Source organism: Rhipicephalus microplus, chromosome 9 (genome assembly GCF_043290135.1).
Source record: "Rhipicephalus microplus isolate Deutch F79 chromosome 9, USDA_Rmic, whole genome shotgun sequence".
Taxonomy (NCBI): Eukaryota; Metazoa; Arthropoda; class Arachnida; order Ixodida; family Ixodidae; genus Rhipicephalus; species Rhipicephalus microplus.
In genome coordinates this window covers 98,515,823-98,531,487 of record NC_134708.1, presented here as the reverse complement: position 1 = coordinate 98,531,487, position 15,665 = coordinate 98,515,823, and the positions used below count along the sequence as shown (strand labels likewise).

Here is a 15,665-nt window from a genome sequence, read left to right as displayed (position 1 = left end):
AGTGATTGCAATGGCCAATGTTGCTCGCCTGATGCACGCCTGTACCTGTAGGTCTATAGGACTAACGCCGCTTAAGGAAACTTGTTTCATCTAGGGACCTTAACGCCGCTCACGCTACCACGCCACCTAACGTAGAAGTGCGCAGACACCTGATAATGATGATAGCACCAACCAATGCCGAAACCAAAACTGAATTCTGGCCGAAACTTTTTTGGGATCCGCATATAGTACGGGGCTGAAATTTCGCACCCTAAATTTTAGAAAAAAAACCCGGGCTATACGCGGGTTTTTACGATAATGTGTAGCACTACAGTAAAATCCCGAGTAAGCACCCCCCCCCCCCTTTACTATGAAAAATAATTTGACTAGATTTGGAGGGTTACCCTTGCTCGGTCATGCATCAAAATTCTACATGACCACTGAAGAGCCGCTAGAAATAAAGAATGCACACCCGCGTTTCTAATGCAATGCGTTAATAAATACGCAGGTATTGACTGTTTTCATTTGGTCTTGTACGGCAAATAAAAACAGTGAATGAAAGAGTGAAAATGGTGGGAGGGCAGAAGGAGACACATATTCGAAATCTCCCAAAGAAGAGAGGGGTCGCTGGTTCAGGATTCGGGCAGCAACAGCGGCACAGAAAAGGCGCGCGCTAAACTGAACTTCCACATTTTACAGTGTCTATTGCCCGGGGAGGTTTCGACAGTTGTCGCGACACGTGTGAAAGAGTAGCCAGGGACCGGCCGTGCAGGACGTTGCGTGGAACTCTCAGTCTGCGTCAACTGCATCAGTAATCGCTGATCGCCAACCTACAAGTGTCTGTAAAGCTGTTGTCAGCAAGCCGTGTGCAGAGGACACCTCAAGTGACTACGACGCCCCCCCTGCCTTCTAGCAGCTATAAAAGAAAGTTCCATTGACGCCCTCTTCACTTGGGCAGCAGCAGCGGCACTGGAAAGGTGCGTGCTAAACTGAATCTCCACATTTTACAAGTTTGTGAAACGCATATCTTTCCTATTATTCTTCAAGACACTATACACTTCACTGTGCCGTACACTGTTGCCCAAGAACTTGCCACCAGGTGTACTGTTAATGATGTATCTTGCTTTGAGTGTGGCTTGCCTGTTGGTCCTGATGATGATTGAATCGTGTGTAGTGAATGCCTCACTTCTTATCACATAGGAACTTGCTCTGGCATAAGTGAAAGAACATTTAAAGGAAAATCCGATCCAACAAAAGAACAGTGGCGTTGTCCAGCACGCAGAAGAATACGGGCAAAAAAGGTTATCAGTCATACCAGTGTCCGAGCCATCGCAGAGTTAACAGAGACGGTGAAAAAACTGAAAGATACTGTTGCACATATCGAGGCCAGTGTTCAAATGCTGTTTGACAAGTATGATGGAGTACTTGCAGCCATTAAAGAACAGGATAACAAGTTGTCAGATATGAAACGGAAAATTGATTCTGCAGAACCAAGCTTGAACACTAAAGAAATTCGAGAATTTAAAAGGTGAACTGAATAAACTAGAGCGGCATTATAACAGGAAGCTAAATTTGGAGTTTAATGGAATCCGTAAGACTGAGCATGAGAACTCACTGGAGAAGGTAAATAAAATAGCTGCTTCAATTGCGATGCCTGCTCTGACAGGAAATGATGTCACCACGATACACCGCCTTCCTTCTGAGGCGGACAGGACCCCTGGCATCATTGTACATTTCTCACGACAGTCAGTTCGAGACAGCTGGCTACATAGTCGTAAGAAGCTCAGTGATGTAAGAATTCGGAAGTGATGATTCAAGAGAACTTAACCAAACAAATGCGAAGTCTACTTTGGGAGACAAAATAATGGGTGCGAGAGAATGATGTCTGTTTTGTATGGTGTGCAAACGACAAAGTTCTAATGAGTCGCAAGGATGGTTTTCCTGCCATTCTTGTAAAGAAGAGGGAGGACTTTGCGAAATCCTCCTTGAAACATAAAGATTGTTGATAACTTTACTTTTTAGGAACCATGTTTATTTTACCATCAGATCTGCATAAATACATTGGAGGCAACTATATGCCCGGCATAAAATTTTTCCAGCTAAACTGCCAGTTCCCAAGAAACAAATATGCATCGCTAGATTCCTTCTTTTCAGAGCTTCATTTTCAATTTGACATCATAATGCTGAATGAAACTTGGTACACGAATGATGATAACCCGTTTTCTATGCCTGGTTACGTGTTCTGTCTTAATCGTACGCACAGTGGTGTCTGCTTACTTGTAAAGGTAACCTTTGATTGTCAAGTCTTAACAGAATTTTATTGTTCAGAACCTGATTGTGAAATGCTGACTACAGTCATGGGCAATCACGTCATCTCAGTTATGTACCCTCCTCCATCTGGAAGTATTAGAACTCTTGCGGCTCATTTGAAGAACTTATTTCACAATGCTATGCTGAATGACTATTTAACTGTTTGCGGCGGCGACATTAATGTTGACATGCTGTCTAATGAAACTTCTAAACATGAGATGACATGTTTGTTTGATAGCGTTGGACTGCCTAACACAATAAATATGCCAACAAGGGTTACTGCCAATTTATTTACATTAATCAATGTGTTTCTCACGAATGTTAGTTCGAGAATATTAAAGCTGAGACCATTTTATACGAAATAAGCGATCACCTTTCCTTACTTTTAGTTATTAGGCAACAAATGAAAAAGAAATGATTTTCTATACCAATGCGTTCTATAACAACTAAAAATCTTGAAAATTTTCGTTGGGAACTAGTTCATACGTCCTGGAACGATGTTTTTGCAAATGACAACTCGAACATTGTTGTCAATACATTCATTAGGAAAATTTAAGGAATCATATGACCATAACTTCCCTCGGATTACCCACCGCCTATCTAAAAAAATTAGGAAGCCATGAATTACACGGGATCTGTTGCATCAAATTCATGAAAAGAATGAAATGTATAATGCATTTCTGTTTTTTTTGTGACCCACAGCTACTTAGCATCATCGAAAAATTTTGCAATCATCTAAATAAAGACATCCAAAAAGCTAGACAAAACTACTTTCTTAACATCTTCATGCTATCAGCTAGTAATTCCGCTTCTACTTGGAAAAACATCAATAAAGTACTAGGAACACCCAACTCAAATAGTGTAATTATAGAAATTAGAACTAATGGTTGTTATTAGTGGTAGTAACCTATCTAATACATTTAACGATTATATAGTAAAATTAGCTTTTCCAGAAACATCTCTTGATGCAACACCATACATTTCGAATAAATGTCCAAGCACTATGTTTGTAAGACCTACTTGTGGAAGCGAGGTATATAAAACAATCATGCGGCTTTGAAACAGTAAATGTTGTGATTGTTTTCATTTTCAAAGCAAACCAAATAAATATGCTGCCGAAATAATTGCCAACCACTTTCTGAAATCATTCACCTGTGTCTGGCGAAAGGAATTTTTCCTGCGATACTTCAAACTGCTAAAGTGTGCATCTTGTACAAAAACGGATATAAGAATAATTTAGCAAACTATAGGCCCATCTCAATTTTGCCAGTATTTTCTAAAATAATAGAAAAAATTCTCCATTCTCAGCTGACAGAATTTATTAACAAACATATTATATTATGTGATGCACAATACGGCTTCAGAAAAAATTGATCGATTGAGCTTGCTCTACTTGATCAGAAATAGTTCATTTTGAATAGTATAGAACGTAAACAATTAGTACTTGGCATCTTTATGGGTTTCAGCAAGGCCTTCGACTCTCTGAATAGACAGTTACTTTTTGTAGGCTAGATTTATACAGTGTACGAGACGTTGCCTTAGACTTGTTCGACTCATACCTAAGTGAAAGGAAACAGTACGTGTGTATAAACAATTTTTCTTTGACGACTAAACCAAACTATTTTGGAGTACCTCAAGGCAGTATTTTAGGTCCGTTTTTGTTTAATTTATACATAAATGAAATTGTAAATATACATCCTTCAGCAAAATTTATTATTTATGCTGATCATACAAGCGTAATTTTTGCACATGATGACACTGACCACTTGATTGAAAAAGGAAATAATATATTAGAGAAGATATATAAGTAGGCACGTTTAATGGGCTATTAAAGAACACAGAAAAAAACCAAAGCGGTTATGTTTTGAGCAAAAGGCAAGCAGGTACATGTAACTTCTCCGCTCTATCTCAATAACAGTCTGATTCAAATGGTGGATAATGTGAAAACATTAGGTGTTGTATTTTCAAACAACATGCTTTGGGACACACAGGTAGAGCAAGTAGCGACAAAAACGGCACGTGTACTTGGTATAATTTATCGCAACAATCATCTACTTCCGTTAAATACAATTTTTATTATTTATCATTCTTTGTTTATGTCCTATGTTAACTATTGCTTTATAGTATGGGGTGACACAACACAAACAAATATTGATAAGCTCAGCCAACTTCAAGATAGATTCCTGAAAGTTATCACTAAAAAAGAAGCTTATCAATCAGTTATATCCATGCAACAAAAATATAATCTAATTAGTTTTCATTATCATTATGACTACAACATTTGTAGGAGTATAAAAAAAAGAGCTGAAGCAAAAAACTGTGCTATCTGATTTAGCCAACCAACAACTTTCGGAGAATAAATATGATACCCGTTAGCATAACCTCTGGTTAATACCACAGTCACGCACAAAATATGGTGACCAAATGATATGCAATGTTATTCCCAGAATGTTGAATTATTTAAACAGCATTGATGCAAGTATAGAAAATATGACCACAAAAAATGAATATTGCATCATTGTTCTTATAGATATTCATGATGTCCTTTACCCTTTCATACCAGTTTGACCTCTTATGCATTCTATAACACATGTATACATAGCTTTTTCATGGAAACTGCTGTGTCTGTTTTCATTTAGATTATGTAATTATATTGATTGACATTACCATATTTTGGTATCGTATGTTTTTTTTATTTGTATGCCAATGCTTCTGACCCATTCATTTTAGGTAACGGGAGCTAGTCAAGCTGTTTTAATACAGCTTCTACTCCTGCTATCCTTCATGTAGTCTCAAACATGAAAATAAAGATTCAATTCAAGTATATCACAGAAGCCACAATAAGCCTTCCAAGCTTCACACAAGCCTCCTACCACACAAAGCCGCGATAGCCTGTTTTAGTTTGAGTAAACTTGTGTTATTGTGTTACAACAATACAATTTTGAAAGAAAGTAATGCAAAAGCAATCAATTAGATATCTGCAACTGCTCAGTTACTTTTCTGTGCCTATAATTGGCCACTGTAATCAGTTACATTATCTGGAAGTAATTGTATTTATGACCTTTAACCTATTCTTTGTAATATGTGCAAGTTTGACTTCTTCGGGCTTCTGAAGTTGCCGTGATTTACCAGCGGTTTACTTAGCTAATGCACCATGTTTTCTTGTGTTTTTTTGTTTTTAAATGTCCAACAAGAGATGACTGAAGTGGCCTTGCACTGTTCCTTCTTTTCCCAGGCTTTTTAATGAAACCAGCTCACTTTGGGCTAGTCTGAAAATAAGCTTGCTGTGCCACTGCATGAACCCCCAATATGCCCATTTGCTGGACGGGGACTCTTGAAGGCTAGGACTTACTTCATTCATTCTATCCACAGAGATATAGTGGCAGGATGGTCCTTTACGTGGGCCTTTCAAGCAAAGCTTTATATGAACTACAAATTTCGGTAGCTCCGGCGGTGTTGTATGCAAAAAACCCAGCGCCGACGAGATACAGCCCTCAGAAGTGCACCGACCGCACAAATAATTGAAATTGGTGTTGTTAAATAACTGATGCTTCCTTGATAATGGGCTTCTCAGCATGCAGTTTTTCATATGACAATTTGATACTATATCAAGGTCACATGTTATTTCACATTGCCACATTTCATTAGTCTCTGGTTAGAAATGCACGACTGTCCTTGTTGCCTGTAGAAATTGAAGTTTTGTACTGTTGAGTGCTTAGATGAATGTCCTACGCCCAGTGTGAAGGAACACACAATATTAAAAAGATCTAACAGACAATAATGCCATGATAAGTATAGGGGTTGTTAGAAGTAATTGTAATGTAAATGTGAAGAAAGGAAAGTGGACAAAAAGATAACTTGCCACTGGCAGGATCTGAACCTGTGACCATCAGATAACGCGGGCGATGCTTTACCACTGAGCTACAGTGGCGGTCATCCCTCGAACCACTTAGTTGGAAGGGAGGATTGCACAATCCGATAAAGATAAACCGAAAAAAAAAAAGGAAAAAGCTCGTTCAGGCACACATTTGCCGCCATTTTTCTTATAGAAGAAGGGCACCCAAGTTTTTTTTAATACCAAGTGGTTGGCACATGGAAGCATGTTTTCAATTTTGGTGGAGCAAATCACAGCTGTGAAATGCAACACAGAACTTTCCCTAGCACTGATAACATCTGGAGTTCAGCGCGCCAAAACAGCATCATGACGTTGAGTGAGGCACACTGCGATGACAGGCTCCGAGAATTTCGACCATGTGATATTCTTTAATTTGCACTAACATCACACAAAACACAGGCCTCTAGTCACTCGCCTCTATCGAAATGCGGTTACCACGGCCTGGGTCAAACCCACGACTTATACTTTTAATGTGATGACGGCGGCAGCACTGTTCGCCTCTAATTTTGGGCAATCAAGACATACATACTTCACAAAACAGCTGCACGTTTCAAGCAACACAGCTAAAATATACGATCTGAATCGCAAAGTGAACACATTATTTAAACAGGCTATGACACCTAATATTTAATTGTAATATATATAACTCACATTAATCCTTGAGCATTCATAAGTGAGCTAGCAAAATTTTGGTGCATTTCGTGCAGCACTTTAAATTTAATTGGTTATCTTTATAAATGCGCGAGCAGCCTGAGGGTCAGGCAACACTGCCGCACTCTCGAGATGCGACGTTACAGGCTGTGCGAGCGCCTGTATTCCGAAGAATGATATTGCTCCATGGGCAGCTGCATGTGTAATTGAGATATTTTAGATTTTTTTTCTGCTTGGCACTTAAATTCAACGATTTGCAGAGGCTGAAACTGTACAGCACCGCGGCTTGCTGCACGTCACGTCACAGCCATGGCGAAATAGCGGTGGGCAGGATTTACAGCCGGCAACGTCTAGGACCTGTTTTGCGCTGAAATATTCTTGTATGGCCCACTTTTCATACATGTACAGGCATAATACACCCGCTGCTTCTACTTTTTGCCGAAAACCACAAGTTGTTGGGATACCGGGTGATGGCTCCTTTAAAGTTGCACATCAAAGGAACAACTAATTTGGGTATCTTAACTTTGCGAGTGAGCCTTCGCACTTAATGTAGACGTAGTGTACTGGCTAGCGTACCTGTGCGACATATTTGATAAAGCTGCATCTCTTGCGATACTTCTGCCATTTACCAGCTCGGAAGCTCCAGCAGCACTGACCCCTGTATTATATCGCACATCCACAGTGCCAGTGCTGTCAATTAGTACATCAGAGAGAACATGAACAATTGTGATAGACAACAGCTTTGCATGCGTACTTATTGGTATGCCCCGCCGCGGTAATCTAGTGGCTAAGGTACTCGGCTGCTGACCCGCAGGTCGCAGGTTCGAATCCCGGCTGCGGCGGCTGCATTTCCGATGGAGGCGGAAATGTTGTAGGCCCGTGTGCTCAGATTTGGGTGCACGTTAAAGAACACCAGTTGGTCGAAACTTCCGGAGCCCTCCACTACGGCGTCTCTCATAATCATATGGTGGTTTTGGGACGTTAAACCCTACATAATACTGCGACATATTGGCCACGTTCAAGCAGCCCGCCGCAATCATCGTGGCGAGAGCACCAGTAAGACCAGGCTGGCATGCCCCACGTGTTCGTGCGCTTGACGTACGAGGAAGAGGAAGATAGTTGAATCTGTGCCACTCGGCTACTCGGACTCGACGACCATAGTCATTAGACTCGTGGGCACAAGTTCGCCCTAATAAAGACGCCTGTTTTTTAGCCTGCCTGCCTCAGCATCGCTACATTTCTGGCGGAGGTGTTGGGTAATGAATCGAAGCCCTGCGAGCTCAAGACAGCGTAGCCCCGACGACCAGCCTGTCAACCCCGTAGAAGTGACTCCTGTACACCAGGGGGCAAGTCGCCGTCTTCGAGGTGACTCACCTGAGTTCAGTCCTCTCCACTTCACACCAAGGGGAAGTCAAACGATGGACGCCACCACTATGACTAGCCAGGTAACACCGGCACAAGTGTTCATCAGCCAACCGCACCAGCGGCTAGTATTCCACGGCGACTCGTACGAGGACGTGGAAGATTGGTTAGACCCGTTCGAGAGAGTGGCGAGCTTGAATGGATGGGACAAAAGAGAGAAGCTCCGTCGAGTATACTTCGCCCTGGAAGACTTCGCAAAGACATGGTTTGAGAACCATGAAACCTCGTCTACCTGGGAGGTATTTCGACGACAAACGGTGGCTACGTTCGCGAACATAGACCGAAAAGAAACAGCGGAAGCTGCTTTTCAATCGAGGAAGCAGCTCACAAACGAGAGGGCTGCCATGTGCATTGAGGACATGGTCCAACTGTTCAAGCGTGCGGATTACAACATGGCTGAAGATAAGAAGGTGCGCCATCTAATGCGCGGAGTGAAGCAAGAGCTGTTCGCCGTTCTCGTCCGCAACCTTCCAAGCACAGTTGCCGAGTTTTATTCGGAAACGACGGCCATCGAAAAAACACTGGAACAGCGGGCTCGGCAGTACAACCGGAATCTTAACTGCGCATCAGCACAGGTATTCTCTGGAGGCGTGCGAAACGACGTTGAAGCCCTGTGAGAGCTCATTAGATCAGTTATTAGGGAAGAACTGAGCAGACTGCAAATGCCCCAGACTCTAACTGCCCTATCTGTTACAGACGTTGTTCGTGACGAACTGAGGCAGGTCATACGAGAACCAGAGCGTGAGCTGCAGCCGGTTCGACCTTTCCGATCGTACTCTGAAGTTCTCAGACAACTCACAGTACACAGCAATGCAGCAGTTGCGATGGCGGCGACTCTTCTCCCACCTGTAGCACGCAGCGCACCTCATCCACGGGAACCAACGGCTACCTATCTGCCCCCAGGAGCACATAGCACACATTGCTGTGTGGCGCCTAGGCCCAGGAAAAGTGACGTCTGGCGTGATCACGAGCGCAGGCCTCTGTGTTTCCATTGTGGCGAAGCGGGTCATTTGTACAGATTCTGCCCTTACCGACAGGCTGGATTAAGAGGCTTCCCGTCATATGCACCGTGCCCCCAAAACGGCGAACAACCAGCGGAGATTGAGGAGTACTTGTCCACGCGCCAGAACTCGCCACCTCTATGCCAACATCGGTCACGGTCACCATCGCCTATGGGCTACCGGTCATCCAGCCCACGTGCACCTTTAAGGCAGCCTTCAAGTCCACTCTCGGAAAACTGAAGCAAGCGACCTGTGGAGGTGAGGCCGCTGATAACGTCAGTTACGAAGATCCTCCAGTTTGGTTTGAGAGTGATGATGGTGTATTTCCGGTAGATGGGTGCAGCAACGAAAACGTTACTTCAGATTTGCGGTTGAGAATGGAAGGATGGGAGCTGAATGCCTTAGTCGACACCGGTGCTGATTATTCAGTGATAAGTCACAAGATGGTGAATAAGCTAAACAAACTTGTGAAACAGTAAAGTGGATCGCAGATACGCACGGCAGGTTGTCACATTATTACGCCCCTTGGCAGATGCACTGCAAGACTTGAAATACGGGGCTTTATTTACGTTGCCAATTTCATTGTGCTACCAGAATGTTCAAGGGAACTCATTATAGGAATGGATTTTTTGCGAGCTAATGGCACCGTAATTAACCTGCGTAGGTCCAGCGTGTCGTTTTCGACTGAACGAGCTATACATGTAGAGGAATCTGAGGAACGACGCCTAACTGCTCTACGCGTTGTTCATGATGACGTAACTGTGCCGCCACGCTGCAGTATAATGGTGCTCGTAGAGAATGACGCATTTTACAACCCCGAAGGCATAGCGGATACAAATGTAGGGCTGTTTTTGAACGAAGGTGTCTGCGTAGCTCGGGGTCTTGTTCACTTAACGAATGGCCGTGCAGATGTCCTAGTTACGAATTTCTCCAATGAACTTCAACACGTCGCTCAAGGCACGGCTATTGCCTATTTACACGACTTCTGTATGGCGACTGAACTATACAGCTTAACGATGTCAACCACTCGACCAGTGGCCTGCAACATCGACACATTCGTGATCGTCAACCAGAACCTTCCGGACAGTCAAAAGGAACAGATTTACGCCTTGGTAAAGGAATTCTCTGATTGCTTTTCAATTGCCTCGAAGGTCCAGCGCACGTCAATTACAAAACACAGAATTATAACGCAAGACGACACGAGGCCTATATGCCAGCATCCATATCGAGTGGCACAGATTCAACTATCTTCCTCTTCATCGTAGGCCAAGCGCACGAACGCGTGGCGCATGCCAGCCGGGTCTTGCTGGTGCTCTTGCCACGGTGACTGCGGCGGGCTACTTGAACGTGGCCAACCTGTCGCGGCATTTCTTAGCCTGTTTGCCTCAACGCTTGTTTTTTAGCCTGTCTGCCTCAGCATCGCTACAATATCATGAGTACTTATTGGTTGTGTTTATGTAGAGTGGTATCATGAAAGTGTATTGTTTATAGTGTTTGTGGCGTGGCTGCACAGGGGGTTGCACTCTTTCTTGGACTCCAATCTAGGTCGATCACTTTACTGCACACACGAATCACCTCGTTCTTATTGTAACCTTACAACACTGCGTGCTCCTTTACTTCGGCATTCCCCTTTCATGTGCCTGACGTCACTTTTTCCTGCACTTTGACATACAGATAAAAAAAACAAATAAGTAAACAGATCACCTTTCTGTTCCTCAACAATGGTCATCATCTGTATTACCTGCATTTCCTTTCAGAAACCTAAAAGCTGGCAGCTTTCTTATCAATAATGTTATATAATGTTGATGACGCTGATAAGATATAAGTTTAGAGGAAGAGGAATTATTGAAGATGAAAAATCCTTGAAACACGGGGTGTCAAAGCAGCCAACATTTCGACATGCAGAGCTGTCTGCCTTGAAGAAGAGAAGTACACTTGTCAAAACGATTCTAGCGGCACCTCGTGTTCCAAAAACTTGTCATCTGAAAATGCACGTATTGTTTGTGAGCCAGAAGTGTCAAGTACGTGGCAATATGCAAAGAAAGGCTCTGGTTACAGATGACGAATATTATTGGGAAACAGAAAGACACCCCTTTTACCTGCTCTTTTTTAGGATGTATCTATTCTGCTTCTTTAAGAGCACTGTAAAAATTCTTCAAGTAGTTATGGAATGTAGTGACTAAAAGAGCTTATTGTCTCATGAATTCACCACCGTGAAATATTTTTTTGTATCCCATTGTACGAGCGCAGTTACGAAAATTTGTCGCCCGCCACAATTTCATTCTTTCTTCTCTGGACGAAAGTCTCAACGAACTTCTTTGTTGTCCAGAATATCTACCTCTCGGCGAAATGGGTGCAACAGGAGCACGGGCTCAGGCTTGTAGTTGAGCAGGTCGGATAGTGGGTAGGCGTGGTAGCGAAGAACCACGGGCTACGCTCTCCCTCGGCCGTTGTTGAATGATGTGAGGTGTTCAGCATACATTAACGCAACTTGCTCATCTGGACGATCTTCATACTTTTGTATGTTAGTCTTGCACCACACATCCGTGCTAGTCTCATCTAATCCTTCATGATTCATCAATGCCCGATTTTTTCGGATGCAGACTTGCTGCTCCGGCCACACGGTGTTTGGCTGTGACAACGGCACGACCTATGTGTGACATGCGAAGGCCAAGCACATACCAGGCAGCCTCTTGCACGGACATCTCGACTGCTTTCAACATCTTCACGCTAAGATGTCGGATAGCTTGCGCATAGGTTAAGGTAGATTCGAGAGATGCGTCCACGAGTGTTCGCAACTCTTTGTGCAGGTTTGACATAGCTCGGTTTGCCTTATTAACAAACTCGGCCACGTATGAGGCACAAGCGTACAGGTCTAAGATTATTTGCAGGTCCATGTTTGAGTCCAGTACTGAGGCTATCCACGGGTTGATATTATTAAAGTGAACCTGATCACAATCCTTTTTCATTTTCAGAGTCGGGCGAGAAATGCCAGCCCGTATGATTTCAATATACTCTTGGTCATATGCAATGCTATTGTCTTGACGCAAATGTTCCATCGAATCGTACACTGTTGTTTTAAGAGAAGCGTATCCTTTAGTTTCATTTGTGATCTCTTTTCTTCTTTAGTGTGGGCAGGCGGAAGTGGCATAATGACTCGAGCTTGCTTCATTGGCCAGAAGGGCGCATTGAATCGGCATTTGGTTCGGCCATTTTTGTAACATGTCTGCGTATGCTGGTGAGTCCGACATCGAGGTCTTCGGGGGCTTTCAGCGTCCAAACAAATCAAATGTTCGGCCATACGAATAGCTTGAAGCATTTCGGGACCGATGTTTTCATTGGGTGCATTATTGAGCCAGAGTAGTAGAAGAGCATGAGCACTGCCCCGGTGCGGAAACTCAATGCGCTTGAAGTACTCCTTGACCGCATAGAAGTCGAACGGGGACACCGTCTTGTGCTGCAGAATCTGCATGATCACTCGCACGATGTGGTCAAAGTACACTGAGCAAACCACCGGATCATCACTCACAAGCATAGACTTTTCATAAAGCCTCAACTTCTCCAACGGTCCTTGAGGATGGTGCGGATCAATGTGTAGATGTTGTAATAGCTTCATAAATCCGTCCCAGTGTATTTCCGAGGCTGGCAAAGTAAAGAACGCTGCTGGCTTGCCGAGCGGGCAGATCATCGCGAACACGTCTTGTTTGCGCCGATGCCAATACTGTACTGTGTTTGGGACACTGTGCATGAACGCCATGTTGTGCTCGACTGCGCTTTCGAGAAATTGTCGGTTCTCCAAGTGCACCTTGGTAACCACACCCATGTCAGTCGTGTTCCTGAAGAAGACATTTGCCGACGAAACAATTCACGTGCACATCACTTTGGCTGCCATATATAGCACGTGGCAAGCTGCCGCACTTCCTTTGGTCCGTTCTCTGACATTCGCTCGATACCATGGTGTACACGCTAGGCTTGCTGGCTGGGTTGATGTTTCAAGGCTCACCGAGGTATATTTGAGGGAACGACAGCTCCTCCGCATGCTCATCGTACGCAATGTTCAGTGGTGTTACACCTTCCCCTGGTGCTATTACGAGAACATTTTCTGTCGTCAATTACAAGTGTATGTTGACTGAGCGACATGGCCAACGAGGCCTCCATGATATTGTTAAGTTCTTCTGGGCAGTCTACATGTTCGCAATTCTCGTTGTTTGAATCTGCCAGGTTTTCGCACACTTTGTCCATCTTCTCTCGACTGATTGTGATGCCATGATAACGATATAATGTAGATTGTTCGATAAACGTGAGCCAGGGTCGCAACTCATCCTTTTTGACTATACCACGAATGTATACCCTTTTATATATCATGCAACGCTTAATGTGAACGAACAAAGCTTGATCCTCTTCGACATCTGGAGGAAGCATTTGGACTGTTGTGTTAACACTGATTGGAACGTTCACAATCGGCCCCTTAATTGATTTATACAGTACTGCTAGCCTCTAGCTGAGGCTGTAAGCAGGAGTGGTAGTAACAGGTACAAAATAAAGTGAACAAATCAAGATACAACACTCGTGGCATAAAAAAACAAAAGAAAGAAACGAAAGAACGCTCCAGACAAAGATAATGTAAATCATAATCGCAACATATAAAGCACTGGTATGCACAAACTGATTATAGAAAGATATGACCGTATTTCTGTTTACCAAACAAAAAAAGGATACGCAATAGCGGTATCGCGTCAACTAAAAGAGTTAAAAAAAATGGTTATAATGCACTCTGCAGAAAAACTAAACAGATAAGTGTAAGGCATATAGACAGCGTTTGAAACTACAAAGGTTGTAAAAAATTGTGACGGTGATCACACCTGAAGTGAGCACACCGGAAGAATTTCTACAAAAGAATCAGTAGTCGGACATTCCACAACACTGGCTGGGAGGCGGTTCCACTCACCAGTTGTCTTAGGAAAAAAAAGGAGTTTGTAAATGTTTTAGTGTGTCAGGATACTCTTTTATTTTTTATTATGATGGGACCCGGTAGCTCGCTTGGGCACTGGTTCTATGTACCTTTCCTTGTGTATACCAAGTTTGTCGTGAAATAGCAGATGCATGAATTTTAATCGGTCTCGTTAGCACCTCTTTTGTAGATATTCAAGACCTGCTTTTTTTACCAAGACACTCGCAGAAGTGCGCCAGCTGTACGAATAAGATACAAACCGAGCCACTTTATTTTGGACAGATTCTAGCTTTTTATGTTCCCTTGTGTGTATGGGTCCCAAACTATCAAAGCATATTCTAATACAGGATGGACTAAAGTTTTGTATGGTATTAATTTAACCTCGTGTTCACATTGCCACAAATTTATGTTTAAACAACCTTGTTTCCACATCGCCCTCTTTACAACTTCCGATATATGTTCGCTCCACCTCAGATCCGACGTTATTATAACCCCCGAGGTATTTATATTTGTTAACAGCGAGAAAGTTGCCGTCTATGGAATATGAATAACGTAATGGCAGTCATTTTCATGTAACAGTCATCACAACAGATTTTTTAACGTTTATTTTCATTTGCCAATCTGTACACCACACAGATTGGCAAATGGCGAAGTGGCCGCTGTCACTGTACAGTAGTCTCATAATTTGCATAAAGGGTATTCGCAGTGACACAAGGCACTCACTCATGAGGTTAAGCTTTGGCAAATGAGACTGTTTTGATGCGTACGCAACCCGTTCTTGGTGGAAAAGTTTGGCATGCGGTCTCGTCGGATGCTCTGCATGCAAGTGCGACACACCTGGAATCCAGAAACATCCATGAAGAATGCATCAGAAACCACTTCAGCATGCATTTCTGGAAGAGGCTTTAGAACGTTTTTGCGCCAAACATGATCACACACGGAGCACGAGTAGCCAAACAAATGGTTTGTTTGTGAAGCGTTTGTGAAACATATTAGTGGCACTCACATGCTGTCCTAACCTCTCCCAGGCTGTTTGTTCTGCCTCGGCTCGTCGCCAAAGTCGTCTGGCCTCGGCTTCACGAGACCTCAAATCAGGATTTTCTTGTCGCTGTTGACGCCTCTCCTCGGCTTTTCTTGCTGCCGTGTGAGGGTTGTCTTGGCGATGCCGACGCTGGGCCTCCGCTCCTAGAGCTCGAAGTTCTGCGTCATTTTGTTGTCGTTGACGCTTGTGATCGGCTTCCCGCGCTCGTAGTTGGGGATCCATATCACAGCGACGATGCTTCATTACAGCTTTCCTCACTCTCAGCAAGGCACCTTCATGGCAATTGACCTCCACTTTCTTGACGTTTTGTTCTGCATGTTCCTTTCGTTTACGCCACATGGCTTCCCTTGCTCTGAATTCTGGGTCCGCATTGCGCCGCTGTCGTTTCTTCTCGATCTGTTCAGCCAGCAGTTG

The 15,665-nt window shown here is 43.5% G+C and overlaps 1 protein-coding gene across 4 annotated transcripts in view; it reads right to left on the bottom strand.

Moving 5' to 3' along the window:
* The window catches only part of LOC119163137 (uncharacterized), a 31,016-nt gene that overhangs the window by 12,742 nt on the left and 2,609 nt on the right, over window positions 1-15,665 (bottom strand). For 2 of the 4 annotated variants that reach the window (XM_037415080.2, XM_075874144.1), the window contains exon 1: window positions 15,216-15,665. This exon is cut by the window's right edge and continues 2,562 nt beyond it. The exons of 1 other annotated variant lie outside the window; for it this stretch is intronic. In XM_037415080.2, coding sequence (XP_037270977.2) covers window positions 15,216-15,665 — 450 coding nt within the window. Of the gene's footprint in view, window positions 1-14,791; window positions 15,047-15,215 lie in introns of those variants that run through there. One more of the 4 variants, XM_075874145.1, reaches the window with a different exon arrangement.